Genomic DNA, 19,214 nt, shown 5'->3' with positions numbered 1-19,214 from the left:
ATCCATCTTAAGCAGCTTTAATAAGTTCTGTCCCTTTTGAGTGCAATTAAACCATACTGTCTAGGTTTCCTCTTCGTTTCATCATTCCCCCCCATCTGCTCTGATCCACCCTCTTTATCCTCACCCTCTTGTCCATACTTCTCCGTGACTCCATGCCCTCTCTCTCTTTTCCCCTGCACATGCAACTCTACCACTTGATTTTCTTCTCGTCTGTGTCACTGGTCAGACCGCCCAGCCATCTGGTCCTTTTCTCCTTCTGCATATTTGGATATGCTGTTGAGCTGTCTCGCTGCCTGTTTCTGTGGACTTTACTCTCTCCCTGTGGCAGGCAGCTTTACTCCTCCTCCTCTTTTATAATGGTGGACCCTAGTAGAGGCAGCTAGGCTGGTTCCATCTCCTTGTTCTCAGCTGCTGCTACTGGCCTCAGGCTCTTGTTTGCAGTGAAGAATCTGGAGGCTTGTAGAAGCAGCTAGAAGCCAGGAAAAGGAAACAGCACCATGTGACCAGCCAGTCCTCCAGCAATTGCTCTGTGGGCCATGGTCTGAAAATGCTTTACAATCGTTAAGCCTCGCAGCATCCACTATGAGGAAGCTAAGTTTTATTAATGCCCATTTACACATGGTAAACCAAGTTATACAAAGGTTAAGAGATTTGACCAACATGACACAGCAGTTGGTGGCAGAACTCAAGACAGATTCCAGGAGTCGTAGTTGTCTATTTCCAAGATAATCTAATGGTCCCTGATGCCTTGATGTAACTGAGATGTGGAATATAAAAGCATGAGAGAAAACCAATCCCTTCTGTCCCAAGTCCAGCTTGCTGAGGGTTTACCTTGAGGACTTGCTTGTCACACTGCAGCAATGACAGGAGTCATTTACCACATTACCAGAATGTTACAAAGCACCCTACATTTCTAATGCTAGATGACTGCAAAATTGTCATCAGTGGTAATTCCCCCTGCCTTCCAGTAATTTAACAACTATCCTGTATTATGACTCCACATGCTTACTAACAGAAGTCACACAACTTAGATATAGTAAAACCTCAGAGTTATGAACACCAGAGTTACGAACTGACTAGTCAACCACTCACCCCATTTGGAACCAGAAGTACACAATAAGGCAGCAGAGAGACACAAAAACAAAACAAAAGCAAATACTGTACAGGAGTGTTAAACTTAAACTACTAAAAAAATAAAGGGAAAGTTTAAAAAAGATTTGACAAGGTAAAGGAAACTTTCTGTATTTGTTTCCATTTAAATTAATGAATAATAATGGTTAAAAGCAACGTTTTTCTTCTGCATAGTTGCAAAACTGTATTAAGTCAATATTTAGTTGCAAATTTTTGAAAGAACAACCATAATGTTTTGTTCAAAGCTCTGAACAATCTCCATCCCTACGGTGTTTGTAACTCTGAAGTTCTGCTGTGTCTTTAGATCCTAGGTTTCCAAGCTGCATACAAAAAAAAGTGAAGCTTTGACTGGGAGCTCTCTGGAAGTAATAACAAATTAAATTGCTTACAATATTTAGGGTTCAGCTTCTCCCATGTTACACACAGATCTGACCCTCTCCCTCCAAACATTACTAAGGGTTCAGAGTTATAAATAAACCTTTTAATGTAAAGTGGTTGGAATGGAAATAAAGCTACTGAGCGATGAAATGAAAGGCAGTAACATTTATGGGATTTCTGAGCTACTACCACCAAAAAACCCACCCTCATCCCAAATACTAATAAACGAAAAACCAGGGAGCTCTTCATAATGTTAATATTAACAACATCACCCCATTTGCATAAAGATATTCAGCAGAAAAATTATACTGCCTGTTCTGCGTATTTGATCGCTTGCCCATATAGTCAACTCACCAAAAATAAAAAAATAAGGCATACAAAGGACTGGGAAGGAGGCAACATATTTGCAGCGGGGGTGGGGGGAGAGGCTTTGTTAACCCTCTTGACCTTTCTGTTTAAATACATACTGACAAGGAGTTTAGCCAAACGGAAGAACAGGAGGTTTCATTACCAGCTCCCTTACGAGATTTTAAATGCAGCTCATAGCATCCTTTATTTTAAAAGACAAAAGCAGCAATCAGTGCATAATATGTTAGATCTGAAATAATGATGATCGAATGCCACTTCATTGACATTTTTCACAGTTAAAAAGCTCGCTGTTACAAAGATTACCCCCCCCCCCCCCCAGTTAAATATTAAAATTTCCTGGATGAGGAAAAGGATATTTTTCTCTAATAGAATTGTCACCGCATATGTAAAGCTAGTCATTGGTAACACTTTGGATCTAATTCTTAAAATCCCTTCCAACATCTCACATATTTAGAATCGTGGGACCAAGACCCCATTTCCAGAGCAGTTTTCATGGACTTCCACTGACATAGGCCCAACTTTTACTGTTTCCTGGGTGAACTAGGAACATTCAAAGTTTTTAAAAGGATCAATACCCAACTGCTGCATTCAGAATCTCTGAATGCCCCCAAACAATACGCGAACCAAAGCAATATCTGTGCATTTTGATCAACATTCCTAAAATGAGATCCTTTTGATTTTACTTCAGGATAGCTCATTTAAAACACACCCATAGGGCCCAATCCTGAAACCTTTACTCAGCCATTATGTAATGAATCATGGCTGCATATACAAAGACATGATTGTCAGCAGAAACTGAGCCTGGGAGCTCCTGTAGAAAGAATACAGGCCTCTCCCACTTAACCTAAAGGAGAGCCCCTTTAGCTGTCAGAGCTTGTCTACATGTGGAAATTGACTGGAATAACTATTGTGGAATAGCTACCGGTGTGGACACATTTATTCCAGAATAAGAGTGTCCCTACAGGGAACTATGACAGAAAAGGTTATTTTGCAACAACTCTTCTGGTCAATTTCCATAGGTTGACAAGCCCCAAAGAGCATGGTGTTATGGTCACAGGGGCTAGTCTCTAGAGGGATTCATGCCATTGCTGCGCCAGCCCAGAGCATCTGTCTCCCAGCCTGTGCCTACATTCCCAGCCCTCACTCAGGATTTGAATAGCTAGAACTGGGAGGGAGTCTGGAGCTCCAGTCTCCTATCCTGACCCCTGCTACCAACAGAGATCCACCCTTGAACATGACTCCCCTGCACCAGATAGGGAAGACCTGGTCCATTACCCAGTCCAAGGACAGAGGGACCCGTTCACTACCTGACCAACCATCCCACAGCTGGAACCCACAGAACCGTCTCCCTAACTGAACAATGGGAGAAGAGCCACCTAGACACACCTCTGTGAGATGGCAGGGATGGGAAAACCCAGTGGAAGGAGGGGCATTGAGACAAGGATGGAAGGACAGGTGGTTTGAGGGTGGGGGTCTGCAGTAATTAGCCCGGTAGTGCGTATGCCCCACGAATCTGAGTCAGTTGACACTGGCTCTGAGATTTGCTGCCATGAGTTGTTTTGTTTTTTTGTAGTGTAGATGTGCGCCCTTAGAGTGGAAAGGCTTTATTATCCCATTACCAATATCCTTCAGCCATCCTGTCACTCTGTAATTTTGTTTTCTGACAAGCACTGTAATTTGGGGGGAGGAGCGGGGATCATGGCAAAACTATGGTTGTGCCAAAGACCTTTAGCTGGATTTTAAGAGCTTCCATTAAGAGTTATTGTCTTCGTATCAAAACAAATGTTTTCTTCCCACTGTACTTTGATTAAGCAAGAGAGATATCCCATTTGATAGTTTGGGCAATATAGTCATGACAAAGATTAAAAATCAGGGATTGCTAACTGCATTTGGTATGAAGCTTTTATCGGTCTTTTTTGTTTATGTCGCTTACCTGGCCCCCAGCATTACAGTATCTGAGCATCTCACAACCTTTAATGTACTTATCCTCAGAACACTCCTGTGAGGAATGGAAGTGCCATTATCCCCATTTTACCGATGGGGAACTGAGACACAGAAAGGCTAAGGCCCGGATACACAAGAGAGGCTTGGAGGCTGTGAAACCAAGTGTCGCCTAACACTTAGGTGCCTAGAAAATCATAGGAACACCAGTGCCTCCACAAAGCCTGAGTTAGGCGCCTAGGATCCTATACAATGAATGGGGAGAGACAGTAATCATAGACTGAGATCCACAGAGCGAGGGATCCACAAAGTTAGGGCCTAAGCTAGCCAATGGCAGATGCCAACGAAGGGGTGTGCACTAAGTCCTGCCCCTCTTTCAGAGTTCGGTGCCTAAGTCCAGGCTGCAAGAAGACACCTGTCTCTTAGCGACTCATGAACTGGGAGAAGACGGGCATTGGGCTACCTAAATTGCATGTGGGACCCAATCCAGTAGGTGTGGTCAGAGGTCTCCTAACTCCACATAAAACAGCCAGGAGGAAAGGAAACCTCCTTTACAACCTTTAGCCTAGTGGATAGGATATTCACCCAGGATGTGGAGACGCTGGATGCATCTCCCTGAGGAAGAGAAGGCATTTGAACAGTGATCTGCCACCTTGCATGTGAGTACTCTAACCACCAGGTTACGAAATATTCTCAGATGGGTCTTCCTCAGTGTCTCCTACTGAAGTATTCCACTGTAATTACCTAGTTGAATAATTAAATATTAATTGGGCCAGGTAGAGCTTGAATGACAACAGTCCAGTGGGCATTCACCTGAGATGGCAGATCCCACTTCAAATCCTTCCTTCCCATCAGACAGAGTGGGGTGTTCCCACATCACCGCCCCCAGCCTCTGAGCATGCCCACCAGATCAAGCCCTGAGTCTAGGTGGCCGAATGCCAGTCTTTCCCAGTCTGTGAGTCCCTTTCTGGCTTAGGCAGGAGAGAGGTGTCTGGGCACGTGGGGGAGGCAGCAGTCCACACGCTCAGAGGCAAAAACAGGCACCGAGGGAACTTTTACTGCAAAAACTCAGGCATCAAACGACTTTAGGTATCTACAGGGTTAGGTGGAAGCTGAGCAGGAATCTTGTGGATCACAACGGCATCTAAGTACCTGTGTGGATCCCACCCTAAGTTACTTGCCCACTCACATTGGAAGTCCACAAGACAGCAGGGAATGGACCTGGATCTCCCAACTCCTAGGCTAGTGCCCTAATCCCTGAGCCACTCTTCCTCTCTGGAACACAGCTCCAAATTTATCTTCCACCCAGGGCACACAGCATGTTGTTGTTAGTCAGCACTCAAAAGAATTAATACATAACCCTGAGAAAAACTGAACTTTTGGTTTAATTTCTACTCAGGAAAACTCACCTCAGAGCATCTCATGCTGTTTATCCAGTTTTGCAGGCAGGATGGGTTGCAATCCAAGGAGGTAAAATTCTCCACCGATCTATATAGGCATTTATAACACACTCCTCACCATCGTGTTAGTTCAGCCTTTCAATATTTCCTTTCTAATATTTCCATTTCCCAGGACGGGCCTTATAAAACCAGACCTCCCTCTTTGGATGGGAGGGAGGGGACAACAGAGGCGGGAAATAAGCCTATATCTTAACCAGGAGCATCTTTATGCAATTAGTCACACCCCTCTCTGTGTCAATGCAATGAGGTCAATTGACTTGCCAAATGTCAGACAGTGCGTCAAGTATTAATTCAGATTAGAAACCAGGACCTGCCTGGATAACCACAACCCAATGTGATTTCTGGATGTTATGCAAAACTTGATTCATCCGCTCTCCTTCATTTTCCTATTTAATACGCTGAGATAAACAAAGGGGTTTCAATGTTTTGCGGGAGTTAAAAACTAAAAAGATTTGTGGATGGATATAAAATTATGTAAGTTCTAAACATTTGTAATTGGCTTGACAAGCCTGTAGGAATGAAAGAGCTTCCTACGAAAGAGGGCTTTAGAATCCCAGCACTAACAGCCACAGAAACAGCAAGGAAAGAACTGCTGACGAGTGAACTTTTTTTCATACACTGCATGCTGGGTAATAACATGAGACGACTACATTTCTAAAACTAAACTGCTTTTTACTGAGATAACTATTTAGAGATATTACAACTGCAACTGGCATTCAAGCCATGAGTAAACAGGCTGGATTTTTGGTGCCTCCTCCAAAACTCTTCCCTCCTACAACCAGGGTTCCTCCTCCCTTCCATATTCTATGTAGGTTGCTACAAACCTCCCTATAAGTTCAGCTCAGGCACCAAGGATCATCAACTTCAGCACAAGTTTTGCAATGTTTGAGGTTTTATTTAGAGCCCCAGCTCCTAGAGACAACTCATTATATAAGAATCTCAACTTACATTTAAAAATAAGAAAAGAAAGAAAAAGACGCAAGTTTAGTCCTCATGTTTGCACAGAAAAGCTTGAAAATGTGACTTGATGCATTGTAAGGGATCACAAACCAAAAAGCAAAATTAAATAATCCCAAATTACTTTAAAAAAAATCATGATTTTTAAACCAATCTCATTGCTGAGTCATGATTTGATACCTTTTTGGGTTTACCAGTAGAGACTATCCACCTCCCAAATAACATCACTCCACTCTTATCTAGCATTTCTCTGTACACATTAGTAGAAATTCATCCTCACATCACCCTGCAAAGCAAGTCAGTAAAGTGGGTTTCCCCATTTCATACATGGGGAACATTCAGCAGGGAGATTTGGGGCCTGAGAATCTGGCAGATTCCATGGAGTTCAACTGGAGTTATAGGGTATGTCTGCACTGCAAAGAGAAACCCGCAGCACCAACTCTCAGAGCCCAGGTCCATTGATTTGGGCTTGTGGGGCTCAGGATGTGGGGCTAAAAGTAGCAGTGTAGAAATCCCTACTTGGACAGGAGCCTAGGTTCTGAAACCCGACAAGTGGGAAGGGTCTCAAAGCTTGAGGCTTCAGCCTGAGTGGGAACGTCTATACTAGTATTTTAGCCTGAGCCTCACGAGCCTGAGTCACTCAAACCTGGGCTCTGAGATTTGGCCCCATGGTTTTTCTTTGCAGTGTAGACACACCTTTAGATGTGAAGCCCTTCTGACAGTCAGACCCAAGATGACTTGGCCAAGGCCATGCAGGGAGTCAGTGGAAGAACTGCGACTATGCCTCGGAAATTCTGGATTCCAAGGCTTGGGCTAACATTGTATAGTCACATTTCCCCTTCTCTTAAGAATATAGAGACCATCCCCATTCTCCTCCTCCCCCCAACTTAGCTAAATCCGCATTCCTTCTCACCACCTTGCTTTCACTCCTTTTAACTCTTGCTCCTCCTTTACCATTCGCCTGTCCATCGCTGTGAGTGAGTCTCTGCTCAGCGTACAGTCATTGTGTGGGGCTTCTAAGTGGGTTCTCTCATTACCATTATTCACAGGCGGGCCTTGGCGGATACGTATTCATCCATACATCCATTTCAGCACAGTTCCTCTCCTTCTGGGGTCAGATTAGTAGTCAATCAGGAAAACATACGGATGCTGACTTTTTTTTTTTTTTTTCAGATGCTATGCAAATTTCCATACACAACTCTGCCAACATACCTCTGTCTCAACTGACAATACCTTCTGTTATTCCTGTCCTCCCACGTAAGCTTTGTTAACGCACCTGATTCCTGACCTGCACTGTTCTGATATCCACTCTTCAGCCCCACAACAGCACTGTTGACGTGCTTGACGTGCAATTCCTCCTACTATTAAATTATGACTAGTACTATTTATTTGTATTACAACAGCATCCAGCAATCCATTCAGGTTTAGGACCCCATTGTATCAGCCACTGTATAAATGTGAAGTAAGGGACAGCATCTGCCCCAAAGAGCTTACAGTCTAAATCAGGGATAGTCAATTATTTTTTTGTCAAAGTCCAAATTTCTTGGTCAAGGTTCAGACTCCAGAGAAAATAATAATAATAATAATAAAAAATAATAAGTACATAAAAAGATTTTGGGATATGTTCAAAAGCATCTGGTGATCCAGATTATTGACTACCCGGTCTAAATACTGGAATCCTACCCTTCCCTGGAGCTCCTCCAATGCTCCATCTTCCCAGGCTATAACACCTCTGCTATTCCACTCCTGAGCCCCAAACAGCACTATCAATGCATCTTATTCCTGACCTGTACATACTATGCTATTTCATTTCCAAATCACCCCCAACCCCCATCTGGAGCTGAGACTATGAGCTAACATGTGCCACACTATGTGATGGTTGTGTGAAGTGGACAAATAAGAGTGGAGACCACAGGACTAATTTTCACTTCGGATGTTCGATCATTGTCCTGGGAAGGGACTTAAGCCTTAGGCATAGCCAATAAATCACCAGCCTGGCATACATCATTGTACTTGCTGTTACACCTGCAGCTGTTTTCATCCGTTTGCCCCAGCAGTAGGCAGTTCACTATAAAGTGTAGGAACATGAAGGGGAAAAAAACAATAAGGCTGATGGAACACAAAGAACAACAGTTTGCAATAGAGGAGCAGTTTGGAAATCACTGGAGTTTTATTGTACATCTCTACTGGAGAAAGGATTTCACATCTAGACGATGTAATATGTTAAACACTGATCCAAAAACATTCAAGGAAGGGGGGGGGGGGGGAAGAGAAAAAATCAGCATTTCTGCTTTTCTGACAGAGGGATTTCTGTTTGCATGTTACATTATAAAAACATTTTCAAAGACAGGGAACCAAAGGGGTAGCTGGGAGAAAAGAAAGCAAAGCCCTAAATTACTTTCTAGAGGTGCTTGTATTTTTGTGCACAGCCTAAGTCAATCCCCTGTGAAAGAGAGTTTTGTCTTTAAAGTGGCCAGCACCCTTCGCAACATATTTCCTAATCAGCTAGTATTTATGGTCGATATTTTATATTTCCAATTTCCCCCTAAGGGCTCATGAGAAAGCGGCACACCTGCCAACCTTTTCAGCTGGGCCAATAATTGCCAATTTGCTCTTTGCCTTAGTATATCACTCAATTTAGCCCTTGCTGTGCCCTGCATACATCCTCATTCATCTAGGTGCCCCCATGACAATTAGAGTGTTAGCTTCAGCTAACTAGGGCAACTATTCTACTAGGGTTGGAAGACAATTATTAGTCTATTTTCCCATCTTGTGGCAACAAAATTGAGAATCCATGACAATTACATTCAGCAATTCTGTACTCTGCTGCCTCCTCCTCCTCCTCCTCCCCCCACCTTCCGAATATTTCAAATTATCACAGCTCTACTACCACATTCAAATTTTCCACGTTCACAGGGAGTGAGGGTTCTATTTAAATGATAATGAGGGACAATCCATTCAATTTAGTGAGGGAGAAAATCCATTAAAATGCAGGCAGTCCTTAAGCTGATGGGTCAAGAAAAAGATAAAACCTTTTTTAGAAGCCATTATACAAGGGTCTGTGTGGATTTTTAACACTGTTTGGGACATCAGAAAAAGATTACGACAATTACAGAATGGGGAGGAGGAGGGAAAAGAAGCAAAATCACCAAAACCTCCCAGTTTTACTTGGGTCAACACAACAAACAGCAATGGGGCTTATCTGTCTCTGGTAACTTAGTTCTCTGGTAACTTCCAATTACCTTACTATGAAAGATAGCAGGGAAAAAGTCCTGTTTTGGAAAAAAGCTGTTGACTGTTGGTTCTAAAGGAACCTGATAGGACACCACAGAACATGTGTTGCAGAGACCTTTGCTTTGTAATAGATTAAAAGGGAATTGACCGTTGAGCATTGCAAGTACAAACAAGTGTAAATTCTCATCTTTCCCCACCCCTTTAAATAAGAATTATTTGCCATGCAAACATTGGTTAAAACTTCTTCATTTTCCCATAATAGGCTCATCATATTGACTGAGAAACCAGACCCAACAAATCACTAGATCAAAATACACATTTCCCTCCTGATGATCTACAATAAATGGCACTCCGAGTAACGTCTGGAACGATGCACTGTACAACACAGATTATTACTGTTATACTACAGAGCTTTAGTGCTCTTTCCACAAGGAAATTTCACTATGCCAAAGCAGAGTGAGCATGTGTGTTAGAGAGTGAGAGAAAGTGCATGCGGGGGTGTGTATGTGTGAGAGAGAGAGACACTCAGTCAATCACTTCACTTCAGTTTCCTTTAGGGTGTAATTATTTCATGACAGATCAGATCACCTTTTGCCTTCATGGTCCATCAGAGACTAATGACATGCATTAATGTAAATAAAACACAACTTACTGACACCCCATTAAATAAGTCATCTCAAGAAACAATTCATACAGAGAAACAAAGTTGCTTCTAATAGCACCTTCTAAACGCAGGACCGCAGTGAAGCGAGAGAGGAGCAGCCAAGGAATGCCACAAAGGGACGTGGGGGGGCGGCCCTACAGCGTTCCCAGGGCAGTAATACTCCATGTTATAGCAGAAACTTTAACACATACATCCCTCAGCACACCTACTGTGCCACAGTACATCAGCCAAATCTGCCATCACCTGCTTCATTTACTCTGGTTGTTGCCACATGTTAATAGGGCTGGAGGAGGGAGCTGAAGGCAGTACAAAGCAGGCATTGCAAGAGTGTTTTAAGCCCAAACACGCTGAGGAATAGCAGGACAGCTAGTCGGACTGAGCCAGCAATGGGCCAGATGCCGGAGGCAGCATGATATGTCGGCAAGAAAAAGGAACCGCACTAGGGCAATTATGTTTCAGAGCCTCAATTTGTAATCCCCCAACGACCCCTTCCTTTTACATCTTTAGTGCACTATGGTGTGCCACAAATAAAGGCTCAAGTCAGTTTGATTGCACACCATCCATTTGAACGGTATGCCAGGGGATGCATCTATAGAGCCACGGGGGGGCCTTATCGGATGGACAGTAGAATCCCACGCTAATCCACACTCCACATAGCATGCACACAAAATATTTTGGGTCTTCTTCCCCACTTCTCTGCAAAAGTGTAACAGCAGTTTGCAACAGCGCAGCCTTTGAAGACTTGCTTTGTACCGGTCACTAAATAGGCTACAGGACATTTATTACCTTGTGATGAATTGTTGTGAAAAGTAATTAAAACTCAACTCCAATCAAATAATAAACAAAGTTCATTTTGTGATACATAATCCTCGCTCTTCCGACAGTTTAATTACTCACTAATTGGAAAAATTCCAACATTTATGATGGGTTGCTGGGTCATTAGAGCGACATAAGCAAGGTTCTACTGTATACTCCACCCTATGGGCACCACGGCTGGAAGTCTCCAAGGAGCCTGGAGAAGTTGAACACCCAACTCACACTGAATTTCCTTGGATGCATAAAACTCCCTGTGAGGAAGCCACAGAGGTAGGCACCCAATGAAATTCAATGAAGTTCAAGTCCTTTAGGCTCACATGCAGTAACACTGTGAGTGGGGAGAAAAAATGGCTCTCTCCCCAACTATGTTACAGGCTCCTTAAAGAGCCTGTGACATTGGCTACACTGTTGGCTTAACAAAGAAAAAATTCTGTGGATCCCATCTCCATACTTTGACCTAAACTACTCATTTGGTAGATCTAAATCTTTTATTCTTGTTCCCCCCAGCTGTACTGAGCAGCAACTCAGTGTTACCAGCTGCCTTGGGTTACACAACTGTCAATAGTGGCTAGAGGGAGAGAATCATGCAAAAAAGACCATTACTGTCCAAACACATAGTCAAAAACAACACACACAAAAAGATGATTTGCCCCAAAGGAATTCCTCCCCCCTTTTTTCTCTCCAGTGTACTCAGATTCTTTACCCTGGAAGCAGATCACAGGGACAGCTTTTTTTTTTCCCTTCTTCCCACCATGTAGGCTGTTTACAGCACCCCATTCACACTCAAAACATGTAGAGCGAATTTTCCCCCGTCACATTTCCCTGTCAGAGCTGTCAAGCCGAATCCCGCTTTAATCTGCCAGAAGCACTTTTCTGCTGACATTTTTAATAAATACTTTCAGCTTTTAAACACATTTGTGGGAGCCATTTTTCCCTTCTCTTTTTTTTCTTCCTTTTTTCCTTCTCCTGTAGAATGGGTTCTGAAAGCCTTAATGGCAAATACATTACGCTTATCAAAGGCTTTTTTCCCCCCTCCTTCCTTTTGCATCCTGAAGCAGAGGTAGTGTTTTCAATTTTAAAGCTAAATTAACTGTCCAATTGAATTTGGCTGGTGTGAGCCGTTTTCTGAGACAGGTTTTTGTTATGAAGCATATTTTACATTAATAGAACTCAACATGAAAACCGCTCGCTCTGGGATTTCTGTGGCTTGCCATTGAAATGTTAAATTTAATATTTCAGACATGCTTGTGCCAGGGTTTGATTATTGTTCTTCATTTAAATCTCTCCTAACGGGAAAGGTCCTAATTAGTAAAAAATCATGTTTTAATGAAGGCGAAATGCTTATTGCTAACACAAAAAGCCTTCACATAAAATTATCCCAGCACTGCCATTGATTTCTTGGTGACTCAAGAGCCCATTTGTGTGTTTACACACGAAGGCACCATTTACTTTTGTTTTATCATAACATTTCACTCAAAGTAGAGCTGAGTTTCCTGAAAGAAAGGCAGCTCTCCATCATCACTCAAAAAACGCTCCTCACATCTCAGAGGCAGGAAGCATAACAAGAGGTGAGCCAGTTTTGCATCCACCATAATTCTATGCAGAAGCTAAAAACAAAAGCAGCCATAAAAAGCTTTTAACACAACTTTTTTCTCTTAAAAAAAAAAAAAAAAAAATTCTAAAGCCATCTTTCCCTCAGGAATAACAATACCATTCTGTTTTCCCATCTCTGATCTTTCACTTATCATATTATTTGCACCATGATTATAGTGTTTGCAAGGCAGCTCAACCACTTATGCTGTAACACTCAATCATGACATAAAAAAAAGTTATTACACGGTGACCTCTGGATGCCAACATTTGTTCAGCGAGATTTATGAAAAGCCATGTCAGCAGTGGGAATTGCTGCAATGAAGCAGTGCTTGATTCTGGTACTTACATCACTGAGACGGTCCCTTGAGCTGCTCCGCTGAGAGCTTGTGGCCTCCCGGATGCTGTCTTCCTCGCTATTTCTGCCACTTCTGCTTGCAGGGACCTTCATCTACAGGGAGCAACGAAAAACAAAGAGGATTTTCAGGCACTGCTGCAACACTTGTTTCTGAGGTCACCAAAAGCAGTTTCTCAAATGTGTTCACATCTATAATTTCATTGCAGTGTAGAGAAGATGCTCTTCATCTCAGGAATTTTCCCTGAAGATTCTTGCTCACTTGTTTCTGCATCCATTTTTGTTAACATTCAAAAAACAGGTGAATTCATCACTCATGGAAATAGGACAGGATGAGCCAAGTAACTATGACCAGGCAGACGACAGGCAAATTTCCCTCACAATCTACTACTAATGCACCTCAATTCAGACCTGAACCATTTCAGTATTGAAGATACTCCTAGCTGTGCTGAATTATTATTTATACACAAGTGTCTAAGGCTCCCATCCCCCTGAGCTGCCATTAGTCATTTAGAAATACATCAAGGAACTCAAGGAAAAGAAACAAAGTTCCCCTGGCCTCCCTAATAGAGAGAAAAAGACAGTTACTTACCTTGTAACTGTTGTTCTTCGAGATGTGCTGCTCATGTCCGTTTCATTGTAGGTGTGTGCACGCCTTCATGCACGGTTACCAGCACTTTCTTTTCCCTTTAGCAGTACCTATAGGTCTGGCTTCAGTGCCCCTAGAAGCCCCGTGCACATGCTGTGGTTTATGAGGCGCTGCCAGCCCTATGCTCCCTCAATTCCTTCTTGCTGCCAAATCCGGCAGTGGGAACGGGGGGTGGGTCATGGAATGGACATGAGCAACACATCTCGAAGAACGTCTTTTCTTCTTCGAGTGCTTGCTCATGTCCATTCCATTGTAGGAGACTCACAAACAATACCTTGGAGGTGGGCCCAATTTATGGATGAGCTGCCTGCAGCATCGCTCTGTCGAAGCCCACGTTGTCCCATGCCTCCTGGACGATGGCGTAATGGGACGTGAAGGTGTGTACAGACGACCAGGTGGCAGCTCTGCAGATGTCTTGCACAGGCACTCTCGCTAGGAAGGCTGTAGACGAAGCTTGAGCTCTGGTTGAGTGGGCTGTAATTATCCCTGGAAGCAGCACCTTCGCTTGCTCATAGCAGAACTTGATGCAGGAAGTTATCCACGATGAGATGCACTGGGCAGAAACGGGTAAGCCTTTCATCCAGTCAGCCACCATGACCACTGCAGAAGGAAGGCGTCAGAGGGCGACCTGGCCTCCAGACTGCGAAAGGAGCAGAACTGCGAGCATTTCTTGTTCTATGCTGATGCGAACAGGTCCACCTGGAGAAAGCCCCACTGTTGAAAAATCATGGAGACCACACCTGGATGCAGCGATCAGTCATGGCGGGGTAAGAATGACCTGTGAGGTGGTCCGCCTCCTCATTCCTCACTCCCGGGAGGTGAGAGGCTATTATGCGAAAATTGTGTCTCACTGCCAGGTCCCACAGACAAATGGCTTCCTTGGAGAGGGCTGAGGAACAGACTCACCCCCCTGCCTGTTGACGTAATACATGGCAGCTGTATTGTCTGTCAGTACCTGCACCACCTTGCCCGCAATAAAGTGGAGGAACACTCCACATGCTAGTTGAATAGCCCGTAACTCTCTCACACTGATGTGCATGCACCTCTCCTCCCTCGACCTCTTCCTTCCCTCCTCCCTTGTGTGCTGAGGTTGGTGCTGATATGGGCTCCCCACCCTAAGTCCGAGGCATCCAGTATCAGGGTGACCAAGGGGACTAACTCTTCAAACGGCACGCCCCTCAACACTGCCCAGGGGCTCTGCCACCAGTCTAGTGTGGCCAGGATCTAGGGTGGGGGACTGTGACCACCTGGTCCAGGGAATGTCTGCTTGGGGCATAAACCGAGGCCAGCCACGACTGAAGCGGTCTGAGTCTTAGGCGAGCCAGTCTCACCATGTAAGCGCAGGCCGCCATGTGGCCTAACAGCTGCAGACGGTGCCTGGCTGTTGTCATTGGGCAGAGGTGTAGGCGAGCAATGATGGCAGACATTGCCTCAAAGCATGGCTGCGGTAGGAAAGCTCTGCTTGGGAAGCGTCCAGCACTGCCTCGATGAACTCTATCCGCTGCACCAGGGTTAATGTGGACTTCTCTTCGTTTATTAGCAGGCCCAGCTGGCAGCAAGTGGCATGTGTCAGATCTATACTGTTCTGGGCCTGGGCCCTGGACCTGCCCCTGATTAGCCAGTCATCCAGGTAGGGGGAAATTTGGACCCCTCTGCACTTCAGGTGCGCCGCCACCACTGTCATACATTTTGTAAACACTCTCGGGGTCAAGGAGAGATCAAAGGGCAAGGCTGCAAACTGGTAGTGGGAGCCAGCTACCATGAAACGGAGGAAACGCCTGTGGCTGGGGAAGATAAAAATGTGGACATATGCATCCATTAGGTTGAGGGTGGCATACCAGTCTACTGGATCCAGGGAGAGGATGATTGAGACAAGGGAGACCATGCGAAATTTCAGCCTCTTGAGATATTTGTTGAGATGATGCAGGTCTAGTATAGTCTTAGACCCTCTTTCACTTTGGGGATGAGGAAGTAACTCGAGTAAAAACCATCTCCCCTCATGTCCAATGGAACCCCTTCTATGGCTCCCAGGCTGAGAAGCGTCTCTACCTCTTGCATGAGGAGCTGCTCATGAGAGGGGTCCTGGAAGAGGGATGGGGAGGGAGGGTTGTTGGGAGGGGTAGAAGTAAACCGGAGAGCACAGCTTGCTGAAACTATGCCAAGGACCCAGTGATCTGAAGTGACCTTGGCCGAATCGGACAGGAAGGGAGCTAGGTGGCTCAAGAAGGGATGGGAGGGATCCAAGGAACAGCCTGGAATGCCACCCTCGGGCACATCTGTAGGGCTTGAACCGCTGTGGCTGGTACCTTTGCTGTTGCTGGCCCTGAGGACAGAACTGGCATCTAGAGGTCTGGGGCGTATAAAGACCCTAGGAGCAATGCGTGGCCCTCAAGTCTCTCAGACCATGCAACTTCACATCCGTCTGGTCTGAAAACAAGGCTGACCCATCTAAGGGGAGGTCCTGGGTAGACTGTTGGACCTGCTCTGGCCACTGTGATACCCTCCCTCCAGGATGGTACTAAAGTCCAGCGCTTGGTCCTGGGGCAAAGCGTCTGCAAAGTGCTTTAGCAAGTCCCAGAGATTGAAGTTGTACTTGTGAAGCAGAGCCTGCTGATTGGACCTGCTTGGGAGAAAGGTTTATTCGATGGCAAGCCTGCAGTTTCGAATTGCCAATTTCCTGTTATCTTTATTTTTGGTGTGGAACCAAGCTGTCCCTGCCTGTCCCGCTGGTTGGCCGCATCTACCAACAAGGTAGTGGGAGAGGGGTGGGTGAAAAGATACTTAAATCCTTTGGCTGGGACATAATATTTTTTCTCAGCCCCCTTAGAGGTTGGGGCCACTGATGAAGGGGTCTGCCAAGAGCCTTCACTATCTTCTATACCCCCTCATGCACGAGGAGGGCAACCCGGGCTGGGGCAGCCGCTGCCAGGACATTAAAGAGACCATCTGATGCTCCTTTAGCTCCTCCGCCTCCAACCCAAAGTTGGAAGTCACCCTCTTGAGAAGTTCTTGATGCACCCTGAAATCATCCAGTGGTGCCGAGTGTCCCTGGGTGACCTCCTCATCTGGGGAAGAGGAGGAGGAGGACTGGAGAGGTGCAGTGGGTGGTGGCATCCCTTCCCGCTGACAAGGGGCCCCAAGAGATCCCTTCTCAGGGGGTCTGAGTCGTCATCGGAGGCCAAACGATGGCCCTGCTCTGGAGCCAAGGTGCGGACTGCACCCCAGAGGACCTGAACGACTGTAGACCTAGCCTGACAGGAAACCCCAGGGTCCACAATATGGCCATTGGGGTGGCCACTGCCCCCAGGCCATCCCAGGACTGCCTGAGCCAAAGGGTGCTCTGGCATCTTCTGCTGGTGGTGACACTCGCCCGGTGGCCGTCCTCTGAAGAAGACACTGACTCACTGTCAGACGACCACGGTGGGGTTGCCTCGGAGGCTCCCACTGTACGGTGCCGAGTGGCGGGGGAGCAATGACCCGATCTGTGGGTGCTCTGGAGAATGGCCTCTCGGCATCGCTGATTGTGAAGACGATGAGACCCGGTGCCGTAACTGGTGCCGATGCGGGGAACCATTCTCTGACTGCGAACTGGAGTGCCTGGAGCAGCGCCTGGGCACCGATGACTTACAGCGCTGCTTCCCTCTTGGTACCGAGTCAGCCTCTGCGGGCGGGCAAACTCCTCAGTGCCACGGAGTGGAAGCAGTGCCGACTTCCCTCTGGGCAGCAGCCTCCTGCAGGCAACCCAGACAGGCGCCGCCTCCTGGAGCGAACTTCGCCCAGTGCCGGGGATTGTTACCGGTGCCAGGAGGGCGACCTCGTTCCGTGCCCCGTCAATGTGGGGTGCTTTGGCGACCGTGACCTGGAGCAACTTCTGGGGAAGCGGTGACTTCTGGGGGAGCGGCGCCATGTCGACCCCTCCACCCAGGGCGAATGGGTTGTTGGAGATCTTCCTCTCCTCTCCAGGGATCACCTAAGCCAACCAGGGGCTTCCCCTGGGACAGCGGCCCCTTCTCTCTGGGCAGAGGCCAGGGTGGGGTTGGCATGGGCAAGGCCCACGAAGTCCGGGCTCCAGTGTCGACGGCGCCGGCAGGTGCAGAGACGCCCTCCAACTCCCAGGAGTCGGGGGTGGCTCTCTGCTTGGAGTCATAGGCTCTGGCGGTGGTGAGCGAGTCTCCGCTGTCTGGCTTCGGTGCGGCCCCGTGCTCGATCCCGCATTCTTGGACGGAGCAGGGGGGGAGCGACCCCACTCTGTGCACTGCTTTCGCTGCTTCTTCCTCAACAGAGAGGAAGAAGTCTGCTGCCAAACTGGAGCCAGTGCTGACACTCTGCACCAATACCACGCTCGGTAACGAAGTACAACGGGTTGGTTTGGAGGCCAGTCTGAGTGCTGCCTCCATTATAAAGGCTTTCAAGCGGATCTCTCTGTCTTTTCGGGTTTGAGGTCTGAAAGCCTTACAAATCTTGCATTTGTCCTTACAATGAGCTTTAGGCAACTATCATGGGGATCGCGCAGTGGTAAGGCTTTCCCACAGGAGGCGCACGGTTTGAAGCCTGGTAACTGGGGCATGGCCTGCTCCTGGCAAAGTCCCAGCCGGGACTATCCTAAGTGACTAACTACCACTATTAACAACACTTAAGATCTAATCTACCTAACTAAGACAAACAACAAATGATTAAGGAGAACAAAAGGGATTGAGCACTTGTGATGCAAGTCTTAGCAGTTCCAGAAACCGTCACAGGCGGAAAGAAGGAACTGAGCGGGCATAGGGCCAGAAACGCCTCATATACCGCAGCATGTGCATGGGGCTCCAGGGGGTGCCGAAGCTGGCCCTATGGGTACTCCTAAAGGGAAAAATTATTCTGGTAACCATGCACGAAGGCACGCACACACCTATAGTGGAATGGACATAAGCAAGCACTCGAAGAACTGCTTGTTTATGTGGAATCAAATTTACGGTGGGGTATACTTCTGTGGAGCCTCCAGTCACTATGTAATAACTTGGTGTAATAACAAAATAAGTCATAGTTCTGTACAGAGACTGATCAACTCATTAATACAAAATCTACCTTAGGTACTTATGTGGTCGCCATGACCTCACAGGATTAAGAGTAATTTTCCTGACAATGTATGTATTTATCCCTGTGAGGTAGCGTATCCTCCTTTGACAGATGGGTGACTGAGTCACAAAGAGGCTTCTGGGCCAGATTTTGCAGGTATTTAGACACCTATCAGGATTTTCAAAAGCATCTAGGCACCTAAACCTCCCAGATTTCCATGGGTGCTAGGTGCCTAGATGCTTTTGAAAATCCCACCAGGAGCCTAAGTTCCTTTAAAATCTGGCTCTAAGTGATTTGCCCAGGATGTCCAGCAGAGCAGGAAATTGAACATAGGTCTCCTAAGTCCTAGGCTAGGTCCCTAACCACTAGGCCATCCTTCCACCCTCATCCCCCTTTCACTTGTGACCTTGCTTACATTTGAACCCAGGACACTAAATGGAAGGGGTAATATCTCAAATCACAGCAATACTAGGGCTTAATTCCGCAAAGACTGTAAAAGGGGAGGGGAGGAGGAGGATCAGAACTGAAATGTCACTCACTGCCACATTCCTGGGATCATCTACTAACAAATTAGTCTGTTAATTTCGCTGTGAAATACTGGGTGGAAGGAAG

At 46.2% G+C, this 19,214-nt stretch overlaps 1 protein-coding gene across 10 annotated transcripts in view; it reads right to left on the bottom strand.

Annotated features, from left to right (window-relative positions):
• Positions 1-19,214, bottom strand: part of FBRSL1 (fibrosin like 1) — a 690,776-nt gene that overhangs the window by 356,727 nt on the left and 314,835 nt on the right. For all 10 annotated transcript variants that reach the window (XM_067539808.1, XM_067539803.1, XM_067539799.1 and 7 more), the window contains one exon: positions 12,890-12,991. In XM_067539808.1, coding sequence (XP_067395909.1) covers positions 12,890-12,991 — 102 coding nt within the window. The remainder of the gene's footprint in view (positions 1-12,889; positions 12,992-19,214) is intronic.

Source organism: Emydura macquarii, unplaced genomic scaffold, assembly GCF_026122565.2.
Source record: "Emydura macquarii macquarii isolate MOO-44397 ecotype Brisbane River unplaced genomic scaffold, CSIRO-AGI_Emac_v2 contig_554, whole genome shotgun sequence".
Taxonomy (NCBI): domain Eukaryota; kingdom Metazoa; phylum Chordata; order Testudines; family Chelidae; genus Emydura; species Emydura macquarii.
This window is presented reverse-complemented; position numbering and strand designations above follow the sequence as displayed.